The sequence below is a fragment of the Notothenia rossii genome (assembly GCF_949606895.1).
Source record: "Notothenia rossii genome assembly, chromosome: 5".
Lineage (NCBI taxonomy): Eukaryota > Metazoa > Chordata > Actinopteri > Perciformes > Nototheniidae > Notothenia > Notothenia rossii.
Window position 1 is genome coordinate 4,894,341 of NC_136903.1, and position 26,228 is coordinate 4,920,568.

The 26,228-nt window shown below is 38.7% G+C and overlaps 3 protein-coding genes across 6 annotated transcripts; 1 reads left to right on the top strand and 2 right to left on the bottom strand.

Moving 5' to 3' along the window:
* The first annotated feature begins 1 nt into the window (after position 1).
* On the top strand, positions 2–14,930 carry LOC307041256 (uncharacterized protein). Its single transcript, XM_079684565.1, is given in 3 exon segments — positions 2–2,000; positions 11,516–12,228; positions 12,231–14,930. Coding segments are annotated over 3 exon segments (3,642 nt in total). The 5' UTR covers positions 2–225; the 3' UTR covers positions 13,385–14,930.
* Positions 9,236–11,249, bottom strand: LOC307038469 (GRAM domain-containing protein 4-like). Its single transcript, XM_079679870.1, has 2 exons — positions 10,123–11,249; positions 9,236–9,397 (listed from the first exon to the last, which is right to left on the bottom strand). The coding sequence occupies exons 1-2, from the start codon at positions 10,303–10,305 to the stop codon at positions 9,290–9,292; spliced, it is 291 nt and encodes a 96-aa protein (XP_079535996.1). The 5' UTR covers positions 10,306–11,249; the 3' UTR covers positions 9,236–9,289.
* A 309-nt stretch (positions 14,931–15,239) lies between the features above and the next one.
* LOC307038471 (GRAM domain-containing protein 4-like) lies at positions 15,240–26,220 on the bottom strand. Of its 4 annotated transcripts, none has more exons than XM_079679874.1 (3): positions 25,052–26,220; positions 24,503–24,747; positions 19,944–20,105 (listed from the first exon to the last, which is right to left on the bottom strand). In XM_079679874.1, the coding sequence occupies exons 2-3, from the start codon at positions 24,683–24,685 to the stop codon at positions 19,998–20,000; spliced, it is 291 nt and encodes a 96-aa protein (XP_079536000.1). In that variant the 5' UTR covers positions 24,686–24,747; positions 25,052–26,220; the 3' UTR covers positions 19,944–19,997. The 4 variants fall into 4 exon arrangements, with proteins under 4 accessions (XP_079536001.1, XP_079536000.1, XP_079535999.1 ...); XM_079679873.1 differs by having other exon boundaries at positions 24,985–26,220; XM_079679875.1 differs by lacking the exons at positions 19,944–20,105; positions 25,052–26,220 and adding an exon at positions 15,240–16,418 and having other exon boundaries at positions 24,503–24,966.
* Positions 26,221–26,228: the final 8 nt, after the last annotated feature.

Below are 26,228 nucleotides of genomic sequence, written 5' to 3' on the forward strand. Positions count from 1 at the left end.
TTACAAGTGTTGCTTATAAAAAGGCATGACAATTACATATTTCTTACATCATTTGTACACACTGTGGTTAGTAGCCTTGAGCTTTGAACCTGTTTCTGTAGTAACTGCTGTCTGCCTTTTGAAGCTGATAACGTTTACTGTTTTTTAACAACTAGTATTAACTTCAGTGATGCTCAACAGGAGGTTTCACTCCTTTGTTTAAATATTTGTAGTTGTCATTGGTCTATGTATGTCATTTCTAACATAAACGTTGGGGTAGTTTACATTTCCGGGTTCATAGTAGGACTCTATGAACTGGCAAATAGAGAATATGTAATTACAGTTGTATTTTTTTCAAACTTTTGTCCCCAGAGAGACATGTCTGCTGCCAGCTGTCTGCTGACTGAAGATCAGTTTCTGTGCTCCATCTGTCTGGATGTGTTCACTGATCCAGTCAGCACACCATGTGGACACAACTTCTGTAAAGCCTGCATCTCTGAACACTGGGATAGAAATGTCCCGAGTCAGTGTCCCAACTGTAATAAGGTCTTCTTCCCAAGACCTGAGCTTCTGGTCAACACTTTCATCTCTGAGATGGCTGCTCAGTTCAGACAGTCAGCTCAAGAGAAAACCAGCAGCAGCAGCTCAGAGCAACACGTTGTCAAACCAGGAGAAGTTCCCTGTGACGTCTGCACTGGAACCAGACTGAAGGCCCTGAAGTCCTGCCTGGTGTGTCTGGCCTCCTACTGTGAGACTCACCTGGAGCCTCACCTGACAATGTCAGGTCTGAAGAAACATCAGCTGATCGACCCTGAGGAGAACCTGGAAAGCAGGATGTGTGTGAAGCACGATAAACTGCTGGAGCTGTTCTGTAAGACCGACCAGGTGTGTGTCTGCATGCTCTGCTCTGTTTCAGACCACAAGACACATGATGTAGTTCCTCTGAAAGAAGAATATGAAGGAAAGAAGGCTGAGCTGGGGAAGACAGAGGCTGAAATCCAGCAGATGATCCAGAAGAGACGACTGAAGATTCAGGAGATGAACCGCTCAGTGGAGCTCAGTAAGGAAGGAGCAGACAGAGAGATAGCAGATGGTGTTCAGGTCTTCACCGCTCTGAAGGAGTCTGTTGAGAGAAGCCAGGCCGAGCTCATCGACACCATCAAAGAGAAGCAGAGAGAGACAGAGGAACAGGCTGAAGGCTTCATCAAAGAGCTGGAACAGGAAGTCTCTGAGCTGAAGAAGAGAAGCTCTGAGGTGGAGCAGCTCTCACGCTCTGAAGACCAGCTCCACCTCCTCCAAAGCTTCACGTCCCTGAACGCTGCTCCACCCACCAAGAACTGGACAGAAGTCAGGGTCCGTCCACCTTCATATGAGGGGACTGTGAGGAGAGCTGTGGCTCAGCTGGAGGAGACGCTCAGGAAACAGATGAAGAAGCTGCTCTCTGAGGTGGAGCTGAAGAGGGTCCAGCAGTATGAGGTGGAGGTGACTCTTGATCCTGATACAGCACATCCCAAACTCATCCTGTCTGATGATGGAAAACAAGTTAAACATGGTAATGTGAGGAAGAATCTCCCAAAGAATCCAGAGAGATTTGATACTTGTGTTCGTGTCTTAGCAAAGCAGAGTTTCTCTTCAGGAAGATTTTATTGCGAGGTTCAGGTTAAAGGGAAGACTGAGTGGACTCTAGGAGTGGTCAGAGAGTCGATCAACAGGAAGGGAAAGATCATACCGACTCCTCAGAAAGGTTACTGGCTGATAGTGTTGAGGAATAGAAATCAGTACAAAGCTTATGCTGGTCCTGCAGTCCTTCTCTCTCTGAAGTCTCAGCCTGAGAAGGTGGGGGTGTTTGTGGATCATGAGGAGGGTCTGGTCTCCTTTTATGATGTTGATGCTGCAGCTCTGATCTACTCCTTCACTGGCTGCTGCTTCAAAGAGAAACTCTACCCATTCTTTGGTCCTTGTAACAACAATGATGGTAAAAACTCTGCCCCTCTGATCATCTCTCCTGTCAATCACACTGAGTAGAACAACCATTTGATTTTCTTCAGAAAGATTCACTCTCACTAAATGTAATAAATGTATTCAACTGGGGAAGTACATTGTACACATTGTTAATGTTTCAGAATCTGATCACATATGGTTCACCTTGATGAGACGCATACAAACACATACAATACTGATGAGTATGTTCTAATGTACTCTAGTTTATTCTACGGATTGCACTCCCTGCCGTCATGACTTGAAGTGATCAGAAAACTATTTACTCAAGTGGAAGTAATGCACTCCTTTTTCATTAGTAAAATACTGTATATATATTTTCTTTTAAACAATTTTAAAAGGAAATCAATCTGACATGTTTTAAAGGGGTAGATTCGGGATTCATGCTTTAATTACAGTATATTGGTACAAAATGTATTGACAGTTAATTGTAAATTCAACAATATCTGATCATTAAACATTAGGCTGCAGTGGTTTAACAAACGAGGGAAATGAAAATGTTACCTCTCAGCTGTCTGTCGTGTTATGTTAATTGTATTTCGTCCACCTCTCTGCACACTGCTTGTTAAGTTTGAACAAAGCCTCAATGGATTAAAAAAGGAACAAAGAATGTTATTTTTTGTGTTTTTTTTAAATGTACTTACTGAAGTACAGTTTTCACTAGTTCTTAACTTTGGGAAAGTATATTAAAAAAAGTTACTTGACTATTTACATTTTTACTACTTAACTACATTTGTCTGACAGCTTTGGTTCTTCTGAAGCTTTATCAACTATTTAAAACCCTCTTGGATCAGCTGATCATAGATATTAAGATTGCTTTATACTGTATGTTTGTTAGAAATAAGGCCATCAACTGGTTAGCTTAGCTTAGCATAAAGACTGGAAACAGAGGAAGACAAAGCCAGCCTGTCCAAAGGTAACAACATCCACCTATCAGCAGCTCTGAATCCAGTTTGTTTAATCCATACCAAATCAGAGGAGTAAAAACATCAATAAGACGTTTAACAGGGGATTATGGGTCGGCCTATTTCTTGACTGGGACCAAAACCAGTTGCCAAATTGTTTTTACATTTCAGTTTTCGTAAAGAGATATATTAAGTACACTTAAATGTGTATTTTATCACTAACTATGTCCCCCCTTTTCCTAGTATATATGCTAAACTAAGCTAATCTAAGTGTCTGATGGCTGCAGCCTGTGTCAGTGAGAGCGGTCTGACTGGTTGGACAGCTTCTAATGATTATTATCTCATTCTTCACCTTGAACACACTCCAGCACTGCCTGTACAGGTGAGACTAACTGACTACAAACGTCCCGTCTGACTGGGAGATAAATAAAGGGTTTTTTAAATATCAAAATTGCATGAAATATGCTTGTAAAGTCTATTTTATTAATGCTCTGTTTAGAAGATGGAGCTTATCATTTGAAATGTCATTATTTCTAAAGAGGTGGATGCTGAATAATATTACAATTAAAAATGTTTCACTCACATCATGGCTTTGTTTTTTATGACAGTACACGTTTTCTGAAATGTTATCTTTAAATATACTAACGCATACAGAAACAGCACAGAAATGTGTTCACTGGTTAAAACCAGGATCACATTCTTGTTTTATTGTCGACTTATTAGAGTCAAAGGTTTTTACAGAGGGGAGTTTTGATATGGGTTTGTACCACTACATAAATCCAGAAAACTTTCAGTAGCCTTTAAGAAACATTTATTCTCCACATGTTTTTTAGGGAAACAGATGTTATAATCCTTAACACAATCATCAATAATCAATCTATAAATCTGGCTATTGATGATATATGAACAAACCACTCAGAGTACAGATGGGAGTGAAGCTAATTTTGAGGTAGGAATCAAAAGAGCCCAAACTTTCAAAACTGTCAACCAATGGTGACATACCTTCACCTGTTAGCGACACAATGCTTGAACAGCACGTTCTCTAATAGGGAGTTGGCTCAAGGAATAAGAGGTTAAAATAAGGGCAGTGTCTGCAAGATTCAATACAACCTGTCTGCACCGAGTAAACTAAAATATGCTATGAGACAGTGAACAAATGTGCAATCTCATAGTACGTCCCAACACACAGATATCTGTCTATGAATACCTCAGTTGTACTGTGTGAATGAGGTCAGATGCCATGTTATATTTCAATGTGTGTTCATTGAATTATACTGGAAGTAGTGTTTCATATGAGGGGCCGTACAGGCCGTAATTCATACTGGTCCTCTCACACACATACATTTTCCTTTTACATAGAGTACATACATTTTCATTCTCACACACATATATTTCAACGCACACATTCATACTTTGTCACTCACATATTTATACATTTTTCACTCACACATATATACATTTTGCTCTCATATTCATATATTTTAACGCTCATATTTATACATTTTGCTCTTATGTACATTCATGCAATGTTTACATTTAATATTATAAATAGTAAATGCATGTCTGAAGACAATATATGTATTTAAGAAAAGAATGTATGTATGTGTGAGAGAAAGTGTAGTGGAAATGGAAGCATTATCGTGCTGTGATTGGCTCAGAAGGTCGAGCGGGGCGGGCTCATGTTCAGAACTTCAGATTCAAATCAACCTGATGGAGGGAGATTAGTCCGTGTATCTTTGGACCATTTGTTTTTATTCATTAATAAAGTAAACGGAAGAGAGTCTGCGAGGCGTTTTTGTTTTTTGTTTTTCAGAAATATATAGAACCATTTTTTCAAATAATATATATTTTACATTTTAAATGAAAATAATTTAAATAATAAACAAAACAAAACATTAAAATAATAATAAGTTATTTTTAATTCCTGAGGTCCAATTCTAATGCATGTTTAAAGTCATCTCAAATAATAACTAAAGAGAAATTACAGTGTTTATGAATGTCATAGTCTCCTCTGACTCTTTACTGACACCGACAGGCTGAACGTGGTACTGCGCAGAACAACAATTAAGTGTCAGTGTTTGACATTTGATTTTACTTTAAAAAAAATGTACATTACAATTTAAGAAGAGCAATCATTTTATTTAAAAAACGTACACCTACTGTATGTATACAACGACACCAGTTTATAAAACCATTGTATCCGAAAGACACCAGCCGACAGAAAAGTTCACAACGTTCACGTAAACGAGACGAAAGCAGAACCCGAGAAACCACAAAATAAACCGGGGAGGAATTTAATAAAAGTTTAGACAATCAAACTTTTTTTTTTTTTTTTTTTAAAGGAATTCCATTTGGTAGAGAAAGAGCTTAACTGGAGCAATACAGATACCTATTGAAACTGAGTATTTATTAGAAAACAAACTGATAAATAATGTTACTAAGTCTGAGTTTTGAGCCCAACTTAGAAACAAATATTGGTGTTCAGTAATTGTACTTGTAATTATTTTAAAGAGGATATCCCTACTTATTCTGCACAGTTTGTTTTTCTGTCAAATGTGCTGGATTAAAAGCTTTCAGACTGAAAATACAAATACAGACATGATTTAAACATAGCTGAATTACCTGGGTAACAGACACTTAATCAAGCTGCAAAAAAATATAATTTAAGAAGCCTTACTAGTGTTAGAGTAAAAATAAACATGGGCTACATGTTGATGGGTATAAGAATGTTGTCAAAATAAAATTATTTGTTTTACTTATCGGCTCATTTAGATCAGAATGATAGGAAATTGAGCTTTGTACAAAGTCAAAAAAGAAAAGCTGTACTGCGACTTTGTGTTGTTTTAACTTGTAGCCAATTAGCTAGGACTGGAGAAGCTAAAGTTAATCAGATCAGAAAAAACCTTGAATATTTATAGATATGTTAATATTGATATATTTTAGCTTCTTTTGAACATCCTAGCTGCAGTAAAATATAACTTAACTGTGATTTAAAAAAGGTTTTAGGTCAGCTCCAGTTGTTTAGCTTTAGCCGATTAGCTAGTGTTAAAGAGGCTAAAGTTAACAATCCCCTTATTGTTTACATTACAACACACATTTATTTAAGCCTCTTAATTTATCTCTCAGCTAAAGTAAAATATATCTTAACTGTGATCAAAAAGAAAAGCGTCCCAGCTCAACGTTTCAATCGGTTAGCTTGTCGATTAGCATCAAGTTAGGAGATGAAGTTCAAAGAAATGGACAGAAATGTCATATTTTAAGTTTTTTTGAGGCTCTTTTTTGTTTTTTTTGCCAGAGTTTCTTAAGTTATTGACTGTGAAGAAAGCTAAGGCATAAGAAGTATAAACAACTATTAAACAAAACGTATGTATCACAGGTTGTGTCTGTTATATTAGCATTAGCTTTTACATTTTAAACCCAAAAATAAAAGCTCCCCTGCGGTCGATTTTGTGGTTTCATTAAATCTTTTAGCACATTCATATAGAAACAAACAGTGTCCGCCCACCACATTAAAAACCCAACATACTATAATACAAACTGGCTGTAAGGCTTAGTACAATACAGAGTTACATAATGTTATAAATCCCTGAAGATATAATGTAAAGTGGTTCAAACACGGAGAGTAACGTAAAAACATTTCTCATTAATACCAGAAAATGTAATATGTTCATATTTCAGCACTAACACATTGTGAAGATGTTCAAGTATAATATTCATGATGTAGTGTAAAGACACTAAAGGAAATAAGTACGATTTTAGGGTTTTAAAATGCTCATTGGAACAAAAAGGTGATTTTCATAACTCAAAGCGGGTCAAAATGTTATTTTTTGTACCAAGTACTGAACTGTAATGACCAAATAACAAGAAATATTTAAAGCCTACTTTTTTAAATTATATATAAACCATTTAAAGTTCAAACATTTCAGGAATAATGCGTTTTTTAGTCTCAAATATGGTCATTTCCTACTATCCTTTGCTTTTTGAATCATACTAAAGGGAATATTTATGTTAAAAGTTAAGTTTGGGAGAGATCTTTAACTCAAAGAGGGACATAAAGTCCTTTTTCGTACCATGATTTATACCATCAATGGCTAGTAATAATTTTCTGATAATACATTTATCATTTTAATAAACTTTTCATGCAAACATTTCAGAAATAATTTGTTTCTTAATCAAAAATTTGCCAATTTCCTTCTATTCTTTACATTTTATCGTCGTAAGTGAATATTTATGTTAAAAGTTATGTTTTTGAGAAATCCTTTACTCAAAAAGGGTCATAGTACCAGTAACTCTTTGTTGTTACCGTCAAATGTCATTCATTAATAAGAAAATCCATATATAATTAAAACGATGTTTTAAAAACTATTAAAAAGTATTGAGCAACAATAATTTTGTTTAACAATTAGAAATGTCAACATAATGGATGTAGATTCAAAATATTGGGTACAGCCCATAAGGAGCGTTCACACCGCAGTACTTTTCCCATTTTAGTTCCGATACAGTTCCGAAATGTTGCGTTGACACCAAAAAAATCCGGAACAAAAATGTATTCATTAGAACCTTTTTAGTCCCTTTTCAGTCCCTGCTAGAGAGAAGGTACTTTCGCGGGAGAAAAAGGTTGGCTGGGCGGATTGCAAACCACGCGCCGTAGAAGTCCCAAAAAGTTTTGTGAAGCCGCCATTTTATTATCCTCGCATTAGCATTATTAGCATTAGCATTAGCCCAGCACAAAAACACAGAGAGACTAACTTATGGCAACTGTTAAATATGTTCTTTATTCTCGCGTCCAGGAGAGAAGCTTTAAAATGAGACTAAATGGAGTCTCTGAAAAGATTCAAATGGGATACTTTAATTAAAAAAAGGCGCGGTAGTGTTACAGACAGAATATTGTTCCGTCAGACAAACAGCTGTGATCCGGTTCTCCTGAGCAAGAAGAAGACAGCGGATCTCTCCTCCGGCGCTGCTATATATATCCTCTGCTGGCTCCTCCCCGCCAGCCGGCTCACCTCGTCTCCAATGTCCGTTATTGCATTTAAACAGAGGATAGGTTCTTTTCACATTCAATATATGCTTAACACGCCGTTTCTCCTCATATTCTCTTTCATCACTTTTCATTTAACACATTCTAAACGCTGTAATCAATACTCTAAACAATACTTCTCGGCTCGTTTGGTTGCCGGTCATTCCGGATGTTGTCACATGCTACTCTCGTCTGTAAACAATAATGTATTCAAATAAACTGTACTTTCATTTAATATTCAACATGGTAGTATCTCGACATCTATCGTTGTAGTGTTAAATCAGTAGGTTTCGGTTTTCACCACACCAAGTCATTTCGCTCCTCAGTTCACCTCTTTAGGAAATCGTATATTAGCCACATGCTACATGCTAACCGTAGATGAAGGATTTTCAGAATAAAAGCTTAACTGCTTGTGCACAAGAATTTCTGGTTTTTCAGTATAAAAGAGCGTTTGAACTGACGGTATGTTTAAGCTACATTATACCATCAAAACATTGATTTTAATTTCTAACACAACACACAAGAAAACATGGGAGCGATGGAGATGAGGAGGTGTCTGCGTTCTGGCGATTCACTCGGAAGGTCTCCCAGCAGCTTCTACTGAAGCCAGTCCCCAACTCCGGGGACTTCGGGTGGCACTATACGCCGTGAAGTTGTTTGCGGCCTGCCAGTAAACCCAAAGCAGAAGAAGAAGAAGTGACGACAGCGGCTTCATTTGACTAATCCTCCCCCAGGGACTTATTCCGGTGTGAACGTGATCTGTACTTAGTGCCCTGGGGTACTAAGTGATCTGTACTTAGTTCATGAGAACTAAAGAGATCTCATGAACTAAGTTCTGATGAACCTTTTTGGGAAAAGTACTGCGGTGTGAAAGCACCTATAGACTGTATCTATGGTACAGCCGTATTAAACGCGGTGATTAAGACATGACTGTTTGAAGGAAATGTAATTCATATTTAATTTATCAAGGGAGAACTCGCCTCAATATCCTTACGCCTTCTGGACAATATTTATTAATATGCAGGATATTATTCCAGAGATAAATACCTGACATAATTGAGGATATATCAATTAATTAGCACAAAAAATGTACCTTATTGTTTCCTTATTTGTGGGAACTTGTTTAAGAAGTCATTGGTGACAAAAAAACTGCGGTTTAACGTCACTGCATTATTTAAAAACTGGTTAATTAACAGTATGACAGTCCCAGTGTGTGTGTGTGTGTGTGTGTGTGTGTATGTGTGTGTGTGTGTGTGTGTGTGTGTGTGTGTGTGTGTGTGTGTGTGTGTGTGTGTGTGTGTGTGTGTGTGTGTGTGTGCGTGCGTGCGTGCGTATGTGTGTGTGCGTGTGTGTGTGTGTGTGTGTGGGCAGCCTGGTGAAGGTGTTACTACGCCTCCGGTTCGATGGCTGTTGCCGCGGAAACGACTTTCGTGTGCTGGTTAAAGATGGCGTCGAAGGCCTCGTCTCTGTGGATCATCGCGCCGAACACCATCGGCTGCAACAAGACAGGAAGTGAGTTCAATTCAGAGGTACTAATACTTTACTGATCATGCAATCTATCAATTAGATGTATTTATACAATATAACTGGAGGGAACACAGGGATTTAACCCTAACCCAAGGGGAAAACCCCAGAAAGGTGTGCAACAAGACATCACTATGTAACACTCGCGCTTCTAATGGCTAGCGCTCTGACACATTGTATGACTTGAGAGGACTCTTTAAAGTAGAGACACTACATACTGATATACACCTGAATATCAGCAGGAGAGGACTCTTTAAAGTAGAGACACTAAATACTGATATACACCTGAACATCAGCAGGAGAGGACTCTTTAAAGTCGAGACACTACATACTGATATACACCTGAACATCAGCAGGAGAGGACTCTTTAAAGTAGAGACACTACATACTGGTATACACCTGAACATCAGCAGGAGAGGACTCTTTAAAGTAGAGACAATACATACTGATATACACCTGAACATGAGCAGGAGAGGACTCTTTAAAGTAGAGACACTACATACTGATATACACCTGAACATCAGCAGGAGAGGACTCTTTAAAGTAGAGACGCTACATACTGATATACACCTAAACATCAGCAGCAGAGGACTCTTTAAAGTAGAGACACTACTGATATACACCTCTTTAAAGTTCAGGGTCAGCAAAACAAGTTTCTTTCTAAACTCCTGGGTGATATTGTGTGTGTTTGTGTACCTGAGCGTCACTCTGCTCCCCCTCCGCCTCCCTCAGCTCCTCTGAATCTCTGGCGGAGACTCGAGGTCTGCTCACGACCTCCTCGTTGCTCTCTGTGTCGGAGGTGTTGGGAGAATCGGCCAGATCCGGGAACTCGTCCCGTCTCTGGCCCCGGAAACGGATCCTTTCCAGATGTTTCCGCATCGTTTAGCCGGTCGTTCTCTATCTGAACATGACTGCCGGCAGCACTGCAGAGACTGAAGGAGGACAGGAACACATCATTATTACTATTGTTATTATTATATTTAAGTTCCTAGGATACATTTTGATATATTGCAACATAAATATGCATTAGATTTAACTACATATCAAATAATACATCGGAACAGAATCAACATCAGTTCATCTGACAAACGTTAAAGCTGTAGTTCGCTTACATCCTAATCCAAACTACAGGTGAATTAAAATGAATCTGGTTTTAATATAAACTAAAGTCTGACCTGAATGTGAGTCAACAATCACGTGACCCATTTTCAAACCGTCTGTTCAGGGAGGAGGACGTTTCACCAGCTGCTCTTAAACAGGGACCATAACACAGCGCTGTGAAATATAGCTATAAATCTCCAGATGTGTAAAGAGATGTCCTTTATGTATTGAGAAAATACTCCTACTTATGCTCAATACACTATTTGAAAAGCCTCTTGGATCAGCTGTAAAATGCATCGTCACAAAGTTAAACAACAAGCCTCAACAGTTCTTCCTCCACTCCCTCTTGGCAAACTGCCACTGAGAGGTTGAACCACACTGTAAGAGAAGAGTTTCCATTTCCCAGAAATGAAAGCTGAAGTTTGTCTGAGCGACAGCAGAGCAGCAGCCGAGACAAGTCTCTGTTTCTCTGAAGAAACACTCAACTGAATCCAGCAGCTTCTTCTCAACAACACAGCAGGACTCTGCAAACACTGGTGAGTACACTACAGACACATCACTAACTAAATATTTAGTCAAAGTTGGATTAAAATCAGAATCTGACTGTATTACATCTATTTTGCCATATAAAGAATATTATACAATATGAATGTGTCAGTTAAGATAAAAACCTCAACATTTAAATTAGCAACAGCCAAAAAACAACTGCAATGTAAACTCTGGTTAAGTTAGGTTAGAGAGCATACAGTCAAAGCTAGCATTAGCTTATCCTTATTTTCATATTTCCTTTATTTGAAAACATCTTTATAATTGACTCTATTAAAAAAAGTAGAATCTAAACAGTAGATTTGTTCTGGACCGTCCAAAGCAAGGGCTCTGGTGTTATGTTACAAGTGTTGCTTATAAAAAGGCATGACAATTACATATTTCTTACATCATTTGTACACACTGTGGTTAGTAGCCTTGAGCTTTGAACCTGTTTCTGTAGTAACTGCTGTCTGCCTTTTGAAGCTGATAACGTTTACTGTTTTTTAACAACTAGTATTAACTTCAGTGATGCTCAACAGGAGGTTTCACTCCTTTGTTTAAATATTTGTAGTTGTCATTGGTCTATGTATGTCATTTCTAACATAAACGTTGGGGTAGTTTACATTTCCGGGTTCATAGTAGGACTCTATGAACTGGCAAATAGAGAATATGTAATTACAGTTGTATTTTTTTCAAACTTTTGTCCCCAGAGAGACATGTCTGCTGCCAGCTGTCTGCTGACTGAAGATCAGTTTCTGTGCTCCATCTGTCTGGATGTGTTCACTGATCCAGTCAGCACACCATGTGGACACAACTTCTGTAAAGCCTGCATCTCTGAACACTGGGATAGAAATGTCCCGAGTCAGTGTCCCAACTGTAATAAGGTCTTCTTCCCAAGACCTGAGCTGCTGGTCAACACTTTCATCTCTGAGATGGCTGCTCAGTTCAGACAGTCAGCTCAACAGAAAGCCAGCAGCAGCAGCTCAGAGCAACACGTTGTCAAACCAGGAGAAGTTCCCTGTGACGTCTGCACTGGAACCAGACTGAAGGCCCTGAAGTCCTGCCTGGTGTGTCTGGAGTCCTACTGTGAGACTCACCTGGAGCCTCACCTGACAAGAGCAGGCCTGAAGAAACATCAGCTGATCGACCCTGAGGAGAACCTGGAAAGCAGGATGTGTGTAAGACCGACCAGGTGTGTGTCTGCATGCTCTGCACTCTTTTAGACCACAAGACACATGATGTAGTTCCTCTGAAAGAAGGATATGAAGGAAAGAAGGCTGAGCTGGGGAAGACAGAGGCTGAAATCCAGCAGATGATCCAGAAGAGACGACTGAAGATTCAGGAGATGAACCGCTCAGTGGAGCTCAGTAAGGAAGGAGCAGACAGAGAGATAGCAGATGGTGTTCAGGTCTTCACCGCTCTGAAGGAGTCTGTTGAGAGAAGCCAGGCCGAGCTCATGGACACCATCAAAGAGAAGCAGAGAGAGACAGAGGAACAGGCTGAAGGCTTCATCAAAGAGCTGGAACAGGAAGTCTCTGAGCTGAAGAAGAGAAGCTCTGAGGTGGAGCAGCTCTCACGCTCTGAAGACCAGCTCCACCTCCTCCAAAGCTTCACGTCCCTGAACGCTGCTCCACCCACCAAGAACTGGACAGAAGTCAGGGTCCGTCCACCTTCATATGAGGGGACTGTGAGGAGAGCTGTGACTCAGCTGGAGGAGACGCTCAGGAAACAGATGAAGAAGCTGCTTGAGGTGGAGCTGAAGAGGGTCCAGCAGTCTGAGGTGGAGCTGACTCTTGATCCTGATACAGCAAGTCCTGACCTCATCCTGTCTGATGATGGAAAACAAGTGAAAGATGGTGATGTGTGGAAGAATCTCCCAAAGAACCCAGAGAGATTTGATATGTGTCCTCGTGTCTTAGCAAAGCAGAATTTCTCTTCAGGAAGATTTTATTGCGAGGTTCAGGCTAAAGGGAAGACTGAGTGGGATTTAGGAGTGGTCAGAGAGTCGATCAACAGGAAGGGAAAGATCACACTGACTCCTCAGGATGGTTACTGGACGATAGTGTTGAGGAATGAAAATGAGTACTCAGCATGTGCTGATCCTTCAGTCCGTCTCTCTCTGAAGTCTCAGCCTGAGAAGGTGGGGGTGTTTGTGGATTATGAGGAGGGTCTGGTCTCCTTTTATGATGTTGATGCTGCAGCTCTGATCTACTCCTTCACTGGCTGCCGCTTCAAAGAGAAACTCTACCCATACTTTAGTCCCGGTCTGAATGAAGATGGTAAAAACTCTGCCCCTCTGATCATCTCTCCTGTCAATCACACTGAGTAGAACAAGCATTTGATTTGCTTCAGAAAGATTCACTCTCACTAAATGTAATAAATGTATTCAACTGGGGAAGTACATTGTACACATTGTTAATGTTTCAGAATCTGACCACATATGGTTCACCTTGATGAGACGCATACAAACACATAAAATACTGATGAGTATGTTCTAATGTACTCTAGTTTATTCTACGGATTGCACTCCCTGCCGTCGTGACTTGAAGTGATCAGAAAACTATTTACTCAGAAATACATTTTTACCACTTCTTTATACGTCAGGGGGACAAGAAAAGTATTTATTGTCTCAGAATTGTGTGTTCAAAAAGTGTTTCATACGAGCAGACATTACTAGTGGAAGTAATGCTCTCCTTTTTCATTAGTAAAATACTGTATATATATTTTCTTTTAAATAATTTTAAAAGGAAATCAATCTGACATGTTTTAAAGGGGTAGATTCGGGATTCATGCTTTAATTACAGTATATTGGTACATGTGTGTTGACAGTTAATTGGAAATTCAACAATATCTGATCATTAAACATTAGGCTGCAGTGGTTTAACAAACCAGGGAAATGAAAATGTTACCTCTCAGCTGTCTGTTGTGTTATGTTAATTGTATTTCGTCCACCTCTCTGCACACTGCTTGTAACGTTTGAACAAAGCCTCAATGGATTTAAAAAAAAGGAACAAAGAATGTTATTTTTTGTGTTTTTTTAAATGTACTTACTGAAGAACAGTTTTCACCAGTTCTCAACTCAGGGAAAGTATATTAAAAAAAGTTACTTGACTATTTACATTTTTAAATTTCTACTTAACTACATTTGTCTGATAGATTTGGTTCTTCTGAAGCTTTATAAACTATTTAAAACCCTCTTGGATCAGCTGATCATAGATATTAAGATTGCTGTATGTGTTTGTTAGAAATAAGGCCATCAACTGGTTAGCTTAGCTTAGCATAAAGACTGGAAACAGAGGAAGACAAAGCCAGCCTGTCCAAAGGTAACAACATCCACCTATCAGCAGCTCTGAATCCAGTTTGTTTAATCCATACCAAATCAGAGGAGTAAAAACATCAATAAGACGTTTAACAGGGGATTATGGGTCGGGCTATTTCTTGACTGGGACCTAAACAAGTTGCCAAATTGTTTTTACGTTTCAGTTTTCGTACAGAGATGTATTAAGTACACTTAAATGTGTATTTCGTCACTCACTATTTCCCCCTTTTCCTAGTATATATGCTAAACTAAGCTAATCTAAGTGTCTGATGGCTGCAGCCTGTGTCAGTGAGAGCGGTCTGACTGGTTGGACTGCTTCTAATGATTATTATCTCATTCTTCACCTTGAACACACTCCAGCACTGCCTGTACAGGTGAGACTAACTGACTGCAAACGTCCCGTCTGACTGGGAGATAAATAAAGGGTTTATTAAATATCAAAGTAAAGTCTATTTTAATAATGCCCTGTTTAAAAGATGGAGCTTATCATTTGAAATGTCATTATTTCTAAAGAGGTGGATGGTGAATAATATTACAATTAAAAATGTTTAACTCAAATCATGGCTTTGTTTTTTATGACAGTACACGTTTTCTGAAATGTTATCTTTAAATATACTAACGCATACAGAAACAGCACAGAAATGTGTTCACTGGTTAAAACCAGGTCAAATTCTTGTTTCATTGTCGACTTATTAGAGTCAAAGGTTTTTACAGAGGGGAGTTCTGATATGGGTTTGTACCACTACATAAATCCAGAAAACTGTCAGCAGCCTTTAAGAGAAATCTATTCTCCACATGTTTTTTAGGGAAACAGATGTTATAATCGTTAACGCAATCATCAATAATCAATCTATAAATCTGGTTATTGATGATATATGAACAAACCAATCAGAGTACAGATGGGAGTGAAACTCATTTTTAGGTAGGAATCAAAAGAGCCCAAACTTTCAAAACTGTCAACCGATGGTGACGTACCTTCACCTGTTAGCGACACAATGCTTGAACAGCACATTCTCTAATAGGGAGTTGGCTCAAGGAATAAGAGGTTAAAATAAGGGCAGTGTCTGCAAGATTTAATACAACCTGTCTGCACCGAGTAAACTAAAATATGCTATGAGACAGTGAACACATGTACAATCTCATAGTACGTCCCAACACACAGATATCTGTCTATGAATACCTCAGTTGTACAGTGTGAATGAGGTCAAAGGCCATGTTATATTTCAATGTGTGTTGTTCATTGAATTATACTGGAAGTAGTGTTTCATATGAGGGGCCGTACAGGCCGTAATTCATACTGGTCCTCTCACACACATACATTTTCCTTTTACATACAGTACATACATTTTCATTCTCACACACATATATTTCAACGCACACATTCATACATTGTCACTCACATATTTATACATTTTTCACTCACACATATATACATTTTGCTCTCATATTCATATATTTTAACGCTCATATTTATACATTTTGCTCTTATGTACATTCATTCAATGTTTACATTTAATATTATAAATAGTAAATGCATGTCTGAAGACAATATATGTATTTAAGAGAAGAATGTATGTATGTGTGAGAGAAAGTGTAGTGGAAACGGAAGGAGTATGGTTGAAACGGAAGCATTATCGTGCTGTGATTGGCTCAGAAGGTCGAGCGGGGCGGGCTCATGTTTAGAACTTCAGATTCAAATCAACCTGATGGAGGGAGATTAATCCGTGTATCTTTGGACCATTTGTTTTTATTCATTAATAAAGTAAACGGAAGAGCGTCTGCGAGGCGTTTTTGCTTTTTGTTTTTCAGAAATATATAGAACCATTTTTTCAAATAATATATATTTTACATTTTAAATGAAGATAATTTAAATAATAAACAAAACGAAACATTAAAATAATAATAAGTTATTTTTAATTCCTGAGGTCCAATTCTAATGCATGTTTAAAGTCATCTCAAATAATAACTAAAGAGAAATTACAGTGTTTATGAATGTCATAGTCTCCTCTGACTCTTTACTGACACCAACAGGCTGAACGTGGTACTGCGCAGAACAACAATTAAGTGTCAGTGTTTGACATTTGATTTTACTTAAAATAAAATGTACATTACAATTTAAGAAGAGCAATCATTTCATTTAAAAAACGTACACCTACTGTATGTATACAACGACACCAGTTTATAAAACCATTGTATCCGAAAGACAGCAGCCGACAGAAAAGTTCACAACGTTCACGTAAACGAGACGAAAGCAGAACCCGAGAAACCACAAAATAAACCGGGGAAGAATTTAATAAAAGTTTAGACAATCAAACTTTTTTCTTTTTTTTTTAAAGGAATTCCATTTGGTAGAGAAAGAGCTTAACTGGACCAATACAGATACCTATTGAAACTGAGTATTTATTAGAAAACAAACTGATAAATAATGTTACTAAGTCTGAGTTTTGAGCCCAACTTAGAAACAAATATTGGTGTTCAGTAATTGTACTTGTAATTATTTTAAAGAGGATATCCCTACTTATTCTGCACAGTTTGTTTTTCTGTCAAATGTGCTGGATTAAAAGCTTTCAGACTGAAAATACAAATACAGACATGATTTAAACATAGCTGCATTACCTGGGTAACAGACACTTAATCAAGCTGCAAAAAAATATAATTTAAGAAGCCTTAGTAGTGTTCGAGTAAAAATAAACATGGGCTACATGTTGATGGGTATAAGAATGTTGTCAAAATAAACTTATTTGTTTTACTTATCGGCTCATTTAGGTCAGATTGATAGGAAATTGAGCTTTGTACAAAGTCAAAAAAGAAAAGCTGTAATGCAACTTTGTGTTGTTTTAACTTGTAGCCAATTAGCTAGGACTGGAGAAGCTAAAGTTAATCAGATCAGAAAAAACCTTGAATATTTATAGATATGTTAATATTGATATATTTTAGCTTCTTTTGAACATCCTAGCTGCAGTAAAATATAACTTAACTGTGATTTAAAAAAGGTTTTAGGTCAGCTCCAGTTGTTTAGCTTTAGCCGATTAGCTAGTGTTAAAGAGGCTAAAGCTAACAATCCCCTTATTGTTTACATTACAACACACATTTATTTAAGCCTCTTAATTTATCTCTCAGCTAAAGTAAAATATATCTTAACTGTGATAAAAAAGAAAAGCGTCCCAGGTCAACGTTTCAATCGGTTAGCTTGTCGATTAGCATCAAGTTAGGAGATGAAGTTCAAAGAAATGGACAGAAATGTCATATTTAAAGTTTTTTTGAGGCTCTTTTTTGTGTTTTTTGCCAGAGTTTCTTAAGTTATTGACTGTGAAGAAAGCTAAGGCATAAAAAGTATAAACAATGATTAAACAAAACGTATGTATCACAGGTTGTGTCTGTTATATTAGCATTTTTTATTTGTAGCCAAAATAAAAGCTCCCCTGCGGTCGATTTTGTAGTTTCATTAAATCTTTCAGCACATTCATATAGAAACAAACAGTGTCAGCCCACCACATTAAAAACCCAACAAACTATAATACAAACTGGCTGTAAGGCTTAGTACAATACAGAGTTACATAATGTTATAAATCCCTGAAGATATCATGTAAAGTGGTTCAAACACGGAGAGTAACGTAAAAACATTTCTCATTAATACCAGAAAATGTAATATGTTCATATTTCAGCACTAACACATTGTGAAGATGTTCAAGTATAATATTCATGATGTAGTGTAAAAACACTGAAGGAAATAAGTACGATTTTAGGGTTTTAAACTGCTCATTGGAACAAAAAGGTGATTTTCATAACTCAAAGCGGGTCAACATTTTATATTTTGTACCAAGTACTGAACTGTAATGACCAAATAACAAGAAATATTTAAAGCCTACTTTTTCAAATTATATATAAACCATTCAAAGTGCAAACATTTCAGGAATAATGCGTTTTTTAGTCTCAAATATGGTAATTTCCTACTATCCTTTGCTTTTTGAATCATACTAAAGGGAATATTTATGTTAAAAGTTAAGTTTGGGAGAGATCTTTAACTCAAAGAGGGACATAAAGTCATTTTTCGTACCATGATCAATGGCTAGTAATAATGTTCTGATAATACATTTATCATTTTAATAAACTTTTCATGCAAAGATTTCATAAAAAATGTATTTCTAAATCTCAAATTTGCCAATTTCCTTGTATTCTTTACATTTTATCGTCGTTAGTGAATATTTATGTTAAAAGTTACGTTTTTGAGAAATCCTTTACTCAAAAAGGGTCATAGTACCAGTAACTCTTTTTTGTTACCGTCAAATGTCATTCATTAACAAGAAAATCCATATATAATTAAAACGATGTTTTAAAAACTATTAAAAAGTATTGAGCAGCATTCATTTTGTTTAACAATTAGAAATGTCAACATAATGGATGTAGATTCAAAATATTGGGTACAGCCCATAAGGAGCGTTCACACCGCTGTACTTTTCCCATTTTAGTTCCGATACAGTTCCGAAATGTTGCGTTGACACCAAAAAAATCCGGAACAAAAATGTATTCATCAGAACCTTTTTACTCCCTTTTCAGTCCCTGCTAGAGAGAAGGTACTTTCGTGGGAGAAAAAGGTTGGCTGGGCGGATTGCAAACCACGCGCCGTAGAACTCCCAAAAAGTTTTGTGAAGCCGCCATTTTATTATCCTCGCATTAGCATTATTAGCATTAGCATTAGCCCAGCGCAGAAACACAGAGAGACTAACTTATGGCAACACACAAAAAAACATGGGAGCGGTGGAGATGAGGAGGTGTCGGCGCTCTGGCGATTTACTCGGAAGGTCTCCCAGCAGCTTCTACTGAAGCCAGTCCCCAACTCCGGGGACTTCGGGTGGCACTATACGCCGTGAAGTTGTTTGCGGCCTGCCAGTAAACCCAAAGCAGAAGAAGAAGAAGTGACGTCAGCGGCTTCATTTGCTTAGTCCTCCCCCAGGGACTTATTCCGGTGTGAACGTGATCTGTACTTAGTGCCCTGGGGTACTAAGTGATCTGTACTTAGTTCATGAGAACTAAAGAGTTCTCATGAACTAAGTTCTGATGAACCTTTTTGGGAAAAGTAATGCTGTGTGAAAGCACCTATAGACTGTATCTATGGTACAGCCGTATTAAACGCGGTGATTAAGACATGACTGTTTGAAGGAAATGTAATTCATATTTAATTTATCAAGGGAGAACTCGCCTCAATATCCTTACGCCTTCTGGACAATATTTATTAATATGCAGGACATTATTCCAGAGATAAATACCTGACATAATTGAGGATTTATCAATTAATTAGCACAAAAAATGTACCTTATTGTTTCCTTATTTGTGGGAACTTGTTTAAGAAGTCATTGGTGACAAAAAAACTGCGGTTTAACGTCACTGGATTATTTAAAAACTGGTTAATTAACAGTATGACAGTCCCAGTGTGTGTGTGCGTGCGTGCGTGCGTGCGTGCGTGCGTGTGTGTGTGCGTGCGTGCGTGCGTGCGTGCGTGCGTGTGTGTGTGCATGTGTGCGTGTGTGCGTGTGTGCGTGTGTGCGCGTGCGTGCGTGCGTGCGTGTGTGTGTGTGTGTGTGCATGTGTGTGTGTGTGTGGCGGCAGCCTGATGAAGGTGTTACTACGCCTCCGGTTCGATTGCTGTTGCCGCGGAAACGATTTTCATGTGCTGGTTAAAGATGGCGTCGAAGGCCTCGTCTCTGTGGATCATCGCGCCGAACACCATCGGCTGCAACAAGACAGGAAGTGAGTTAAATTCAGAGGTACTAATACTTTAATTAACATGTAATCTATCAATTACATGTATTTATACAATATAACTGGAGGGAACACAGGGATTTAACCCTAACCCAAGGGGAAAACCCCAGAAAGGTGTGCAACAAGACATCACTATGTAACACTCGTGCTTCTATTGGCTAGCGCTCTGACACATTGTATGACTTGAGAGGACTCGTTAAAGTAGAGACACTACATACTGATATACACCTGAATATCAGCAGGAGAGGACTCTTTAAAGTAGAGACACTACATACTGATATACACCTGAACATCAGCAGGAGAGGACTCTTTAAAGTAGAGACACTACATACTGATATACACCTGAACATCAGCAGGAGAGGACTCTTTAAAGTAGAGACACTACATACTGATATACACCTGAACATCAGCAGGAGAGGACTCTTTAAAGTAGAGACACTACATACTGATATACACCTGAACATCAGCAGGAGAGGACTCTTTAAAGTAGAGACACTACATAATGATATACACCTGAATATCAGCAGGAGAGGACTCTTTAAAGTAGAGACACTACATACTGATATACACCTGAACATCAGCAGGAGAGGACTCTTTAAAGTAGAGACACTAAATACTGATATACACCTGAACATCAGCAGGAGAGGACTCTTTAAAGTAGAGACACTACATACTGATATACACCTGAACATCAGCAGGAGAGGACTCTTTAAAGTAGAGACACTACATACTGATATACACCTGAACATCAGCAGGAGAGGACTCTTTAAAGTAGAGACACTACATGCTGATATACACCTGAACATCAGCAGGAGAGGACTCTTTAAAGTAGAGACACTAAATACTGATATACACCTGAACATCAGCAGGAGAGGACTCTTTAAAGTAGAGACACTAAATACTGACTTACACCTGAACATCAGCAGGAGAGGACTCTTTAAAGTAGAGACACTACATACTGATATACACCTGAACATCAGCAGGAGAGGACTCTTTAAAGTAGAGACACTACATGCTGATATACACCTGAACATCAGCAGGAGAGGACTCTTTAAAGTAGAGACACTACATAATGATATACACCTGAATATCAGCAGGAGAGGACTCTTTAAAGTAGAGACACTACATACTGATATACACCTGAACATCAGCAGGAGAGGACTCTTTAAAGTAGAGACACTACATACTGATATACACCTGAACATCAGCAGGAGAGGACTCTTTAAAGTAGAGACACTACATACTGATATACACCTGAACATCAGCAGGAGAGGACTCTTTAAAGTAGAGACACTACATGCTGATATACACCTGAACATCAGCAGGAGAGGATTCTTTAAAGTAGAGACACTAAATACTGATATACACCTGAACATCAGCAGGAGAGGACTCTTTAAAGTAGAGACACTAAATACTGATATACACCTGAACATCAGCAGGAGAGGACTCTTTAAAGTAGAGACACTACATACTGATATACACCTGAACATCAGCAGGAGAGGACTCTTTAAAGTAGAGACACTAAATACTGATATACACCTGAACATCAGCAGGAGAGGACTCTTTAAAGTAGAGACACTACATACTGATATACACCTGAACATCAGCAGGAGAGGACCAGGGTATATGCAGGAATCCTGAAGTCAAATTTAATACCTTTTAAGACCTTTTTTAAGACCCTTTCCATACATTTTAAGACCTCATCGCAACTTCGAGTTCTAACCGGTTACATTGGCGACACACTTTACCTCACATTTACTATATTGATTGTAAGATAGCAAAACTAAACAGAGTGCAGACAGACTACTGAAGCCTCCTTTCCACATGAACTTTAACTTCTCTGTGAAGGTCAGCTTTAATGCAGTATGCTGATTTTTTGCTTCTGTAGACTCTGTGCTCTTCATTCTAGTAAAACTCCTCAGAAACCATTAGAAACCAGTATTTGACCAATAAACCAAACAATTGACAAAACTTTGAACTATGAAATATATTAAACTTTGGTGAGCTTCAGCGGGGTAATGCCATATAGGAGCTCCCTCACAAATACCCAGGGGTTAAATTGGGCTGGGGCTGTCCGGGGCTAAGCCCCGGCACATAGGACGATGCTTTGACGTCATCAACCTCACACATTTGTCATATGTTTACAAAAAAGGATATATATGTTAAGACTTTTGTCGTTCTTAATATAGACTATATTTAGGGTCGATATGTGTTGACTTTACTTTAAAATAGCAGATCTCTGTGACCGGATATAGTTTGGCTTAGACTCCGGCCCCACGAGGACGCATACGTAAAAATGCATACGCAAGCGCAAAAAAGTCTTCCGTTCACACGCATTCGATTCATTAACGTGTCCGTTCACACTAGACCGCTGGAAATGCTGGAAACGATGTAGTACATTAACAGGCCTGTAAGTGGCGCTGCTGCCGCCCGAAATACACCAAAAGCAGCGAAGAAGACCCCGGAGTATGACTGCCATGGTTGCCCTTCTGTTTATTCTCCGCGTTGGACGGCGTGTTCCCCTGCTGTATCTCTCAGGTAGTCCACCAGCAGATGAAAAACACCCACCTCTCCGCCTCTTCCAAGAAACGAGGGGACCGTGCGGCAGAGTTTCCGTAAAAAGAAATGTTCCGCCGGTCAACATGTCCGTTAAAGTTTAAATCTTCCGTACAAAATTAGAAAAGTGCCGGTCAGAGGTCTTCTTTGTTATTTATTGAGCTTCAAAACAAATTGATAACGACTCCCTGTATAATAATATAATAATATTTAATAAACGGTGCCTGCCTCTCTTTTCCGCCCCCTTTTCTGACAGCCCAGCAGCAGCAGGAGACGTGGGGAGAGGGAGGCGGGGCTATTTCATCGTTATCATAAAATGATATTATAGAGCTTGCACACGGAGCCGTTGGACCCCCAGAGCATTGCGTATGCCGGTCTACCCACCTTGGGACCCGTTATCGTTACCGTAGTCATTTAGTGCCCTCCCCCCACAGAGCGGAGCAAGGCAACAAAACTTAAAATAATAAGCAGCATTTTACGGCGCGTTATGCATGGGGCCGCCTTGGGGGGTTTCCTGACATGTCCTTTCAGTCAATTAAAGGATGTTTCATGTTGTCGTTGCTGTGGACCTTCTTAATACCTTGGAAAATGCCGTTTAATACTTTTAAATACTTTTTAAAAGTCTTAATTTACGCTAAATTGATTTATCAACTTTTAATACTTTTTAAGACCCCGCGGACACCCTGAGGACTCTTTAAAGTAGAGACACTACATACTGATATACACCTGAACAAAAGCAGGAGAGGACTCTTTAAAGTAGAGACACTACATACTGATATACACCTGAACATCAGCAGGAGAGGACTCTTTAAAGTCGAGACACTACATACTGATATACACCTGAAAATCAGCAGGAGAGGACTCTTTAAAGTAGAGACACTACATACTGATATACACCTGAACATCAGCAGGAGAGGACTCTTTAAAGTAGAGACACTACATACTGATATAAACCTGAACATCAGCAGGAGAGGACTCTTTAAAGTAGAGACACTACATACTGATATACACCTGAACATCAGCAGGAGAGGACTCTTTAAAGTAGAAACACTACATACTGATATACACCTGAACATCAGCAGGAGAGGACTCTTTAAAGTAGAGACACTACATACTGATATACACCTGAACATCAGCAGGAGAGGACTCTTTAAAGTAGAGACACTACATACTGATATACACCTGAACATCAGCAGGAGAGGACTCTTTAAAGTAGAGACACTACATACTGATATACACCTGAACACCAGCAGGAGAGGACTCTATAAAGTAGAGACACTACATACTGATATACACCTGAACATCAGCAGGAGAGGACTCTTTAAAGTAGAGACACTACATACTGATATACACCTGAACATCAGCAGGAGAGGACTCTTTAACAAATGAAAGGAAGCTCAGTTAGAAAGAAGAGGACAAACACTTCCTGTGAGCCTCTTGCCAGCAGTTCACTTAAACCAATTGAAATGGACCAACGCTCAAACGTCCTGAAAACAAAGTCCAAACAAGTGGAAATCATCAGAGGCTTTGGGGGGGTTTGACCTGAAGTCACCTGAAGACGACTTCCTGTCTTCAGTCTGAACAGAGGAGTTGTTTTTTTCCAGAGATGTTTACACCCGTCAGATGTGTTTTTAAGGAGTCAGGTGGTCAGTTTGACATTGAGGGGACACGTCCAAACTGTCTTTCTGTTTTAACCTCCCGAGTTTTCAGAGCTCTTTAAAGTAGAGACACTACTGATATACACCTCTTTAAAGTTCAGGGTCAGAAAAACAAGTTTCTTTCTAAACTCCTGGTTGATGTGTGTTTGTGTACCTGAGCGTCACTCTGCTCCCCCTCCGCCTCCCTCAGCTCCTCTGAATCTCTGGCGGAGACTCGAGGTCTGCTCACGACCTCCTCGTTGCTCTCTGTGTCGGAGGTGTTGGGAGAATCGGCCAGATCCGGGAACTCGTCCCGTCTCTGGCCCCGGAAACGGATCCTTTCCAGATGTTTCCGCATGGTGGCCGCCGTTTAGCCGGTTGTTCTCTACCTGAACATGACTGCCGGCAGCACTGCAGAGACTGAAGGAGGACAGGAACACATCATTATTATTATTATATTTAAGTTCCTATGATACATTTTGATATATTGCAACATAAATAATATACATTTGATTTAACTACATATCAAATAATACATCGGAACAGAATCAACATCAGTTCATCTGACAAACGTTAAAGCTGTAGTTCGTTTACATCCTAATCCAAACTACAGGTGAATAAAAATGAATCTAGTTGTAATATAAACTAAAGACTGACCTGAATGTGAGTCAACAATCACGTGACCCATTTTCAAACCGTCTGTTCAGGGAGGAGGACGTTTCACCAGCTGCTCTTAAACAGGGACCATAACACAGCGTTGTGAAATATAGCTATAAATCTCCAGATGTGTAAAGAGATGTCCTTTATGTATTGAGAAAGTATTCCTACTTATGCTCAATACACTATTTGAAAAGCCTCTTGGATCAGCTGTAAAATGCATCGTCACAAAGTTAAATAACAAGCCTCAATAGTTATTCCTCCACTTCCTCTTGGCAAACTGCCACTGAGAGGTGGGACCACACTGTAAGAGAAGAGTTTCCATTTCCCAGAAATCAAAGCTGTTGTTTGTCTGAGCGAGAGCAGAGCAGCAGCCGAGACAAGTCTCTGTTTCTCTGAAGAAACACTCAACTGAATCCAGCAGCTTTTTATCAACAACTCAGCAGGACTCTGCAAACACTGGTGAGTACACTACAGACACATCACTAACTAAATATTTAGTAAAAGTTGGATTCATATAAAAAATATTACAATACAGATATGTGTCGGTTAAGATATTAGGAACAGCTACAACTACAATGTAAACTCTGGTTAAATTAGGTTAGAGAGCATACAGTCAAAGCTAGCATTAGCTTATCCTTATTTTCATATTTCCTGTATTTGAAAACATCTTGAAATTGACTCTATTAAACAAAGTAGAATCTAAATAGTAGATTTGTTCTGGACTGTCCAAAGCAAGGGATCTGGTGTTGTGTTACAAGTGTTGCTTATAAAAAGGCATGACAATTACATGTTTCATCTTATATCATTTGTACACACTGTGGTAAGTAGCCTTGAGCTTTGAATCTGTTTCTGTAGTAACTGCTGTCTGCCTTTTGAAGCTGATAACGTTTACTGTTTTTTAACAACTAGTATGAACTTCAGTGATGCTCAGCAGGAGGTTTCCCTCCTCTGTTCAACAACGGTAAAATCCCCCAGCAGTATTAGAGCTTACACATTGTGTTTCTTAGAGTTTAAACTGAATGCTGCTATGATTTCATTTGAACTTACATTTGAATTCTTACAGACAAAAAAACCTAAATGTGTTTGTTTGTCATTGGTCTATGTATGTCATTTCTAACATAAACGTTGGGGTAGTTTACATTTCCGGGTTCATAGTAGGACTCTATGAACTGGCAAATAGAGAATATGTAATTACCTGCATCTCTGAACACTGGGATAGAAATGTCCCGAGTCAGTGTCCC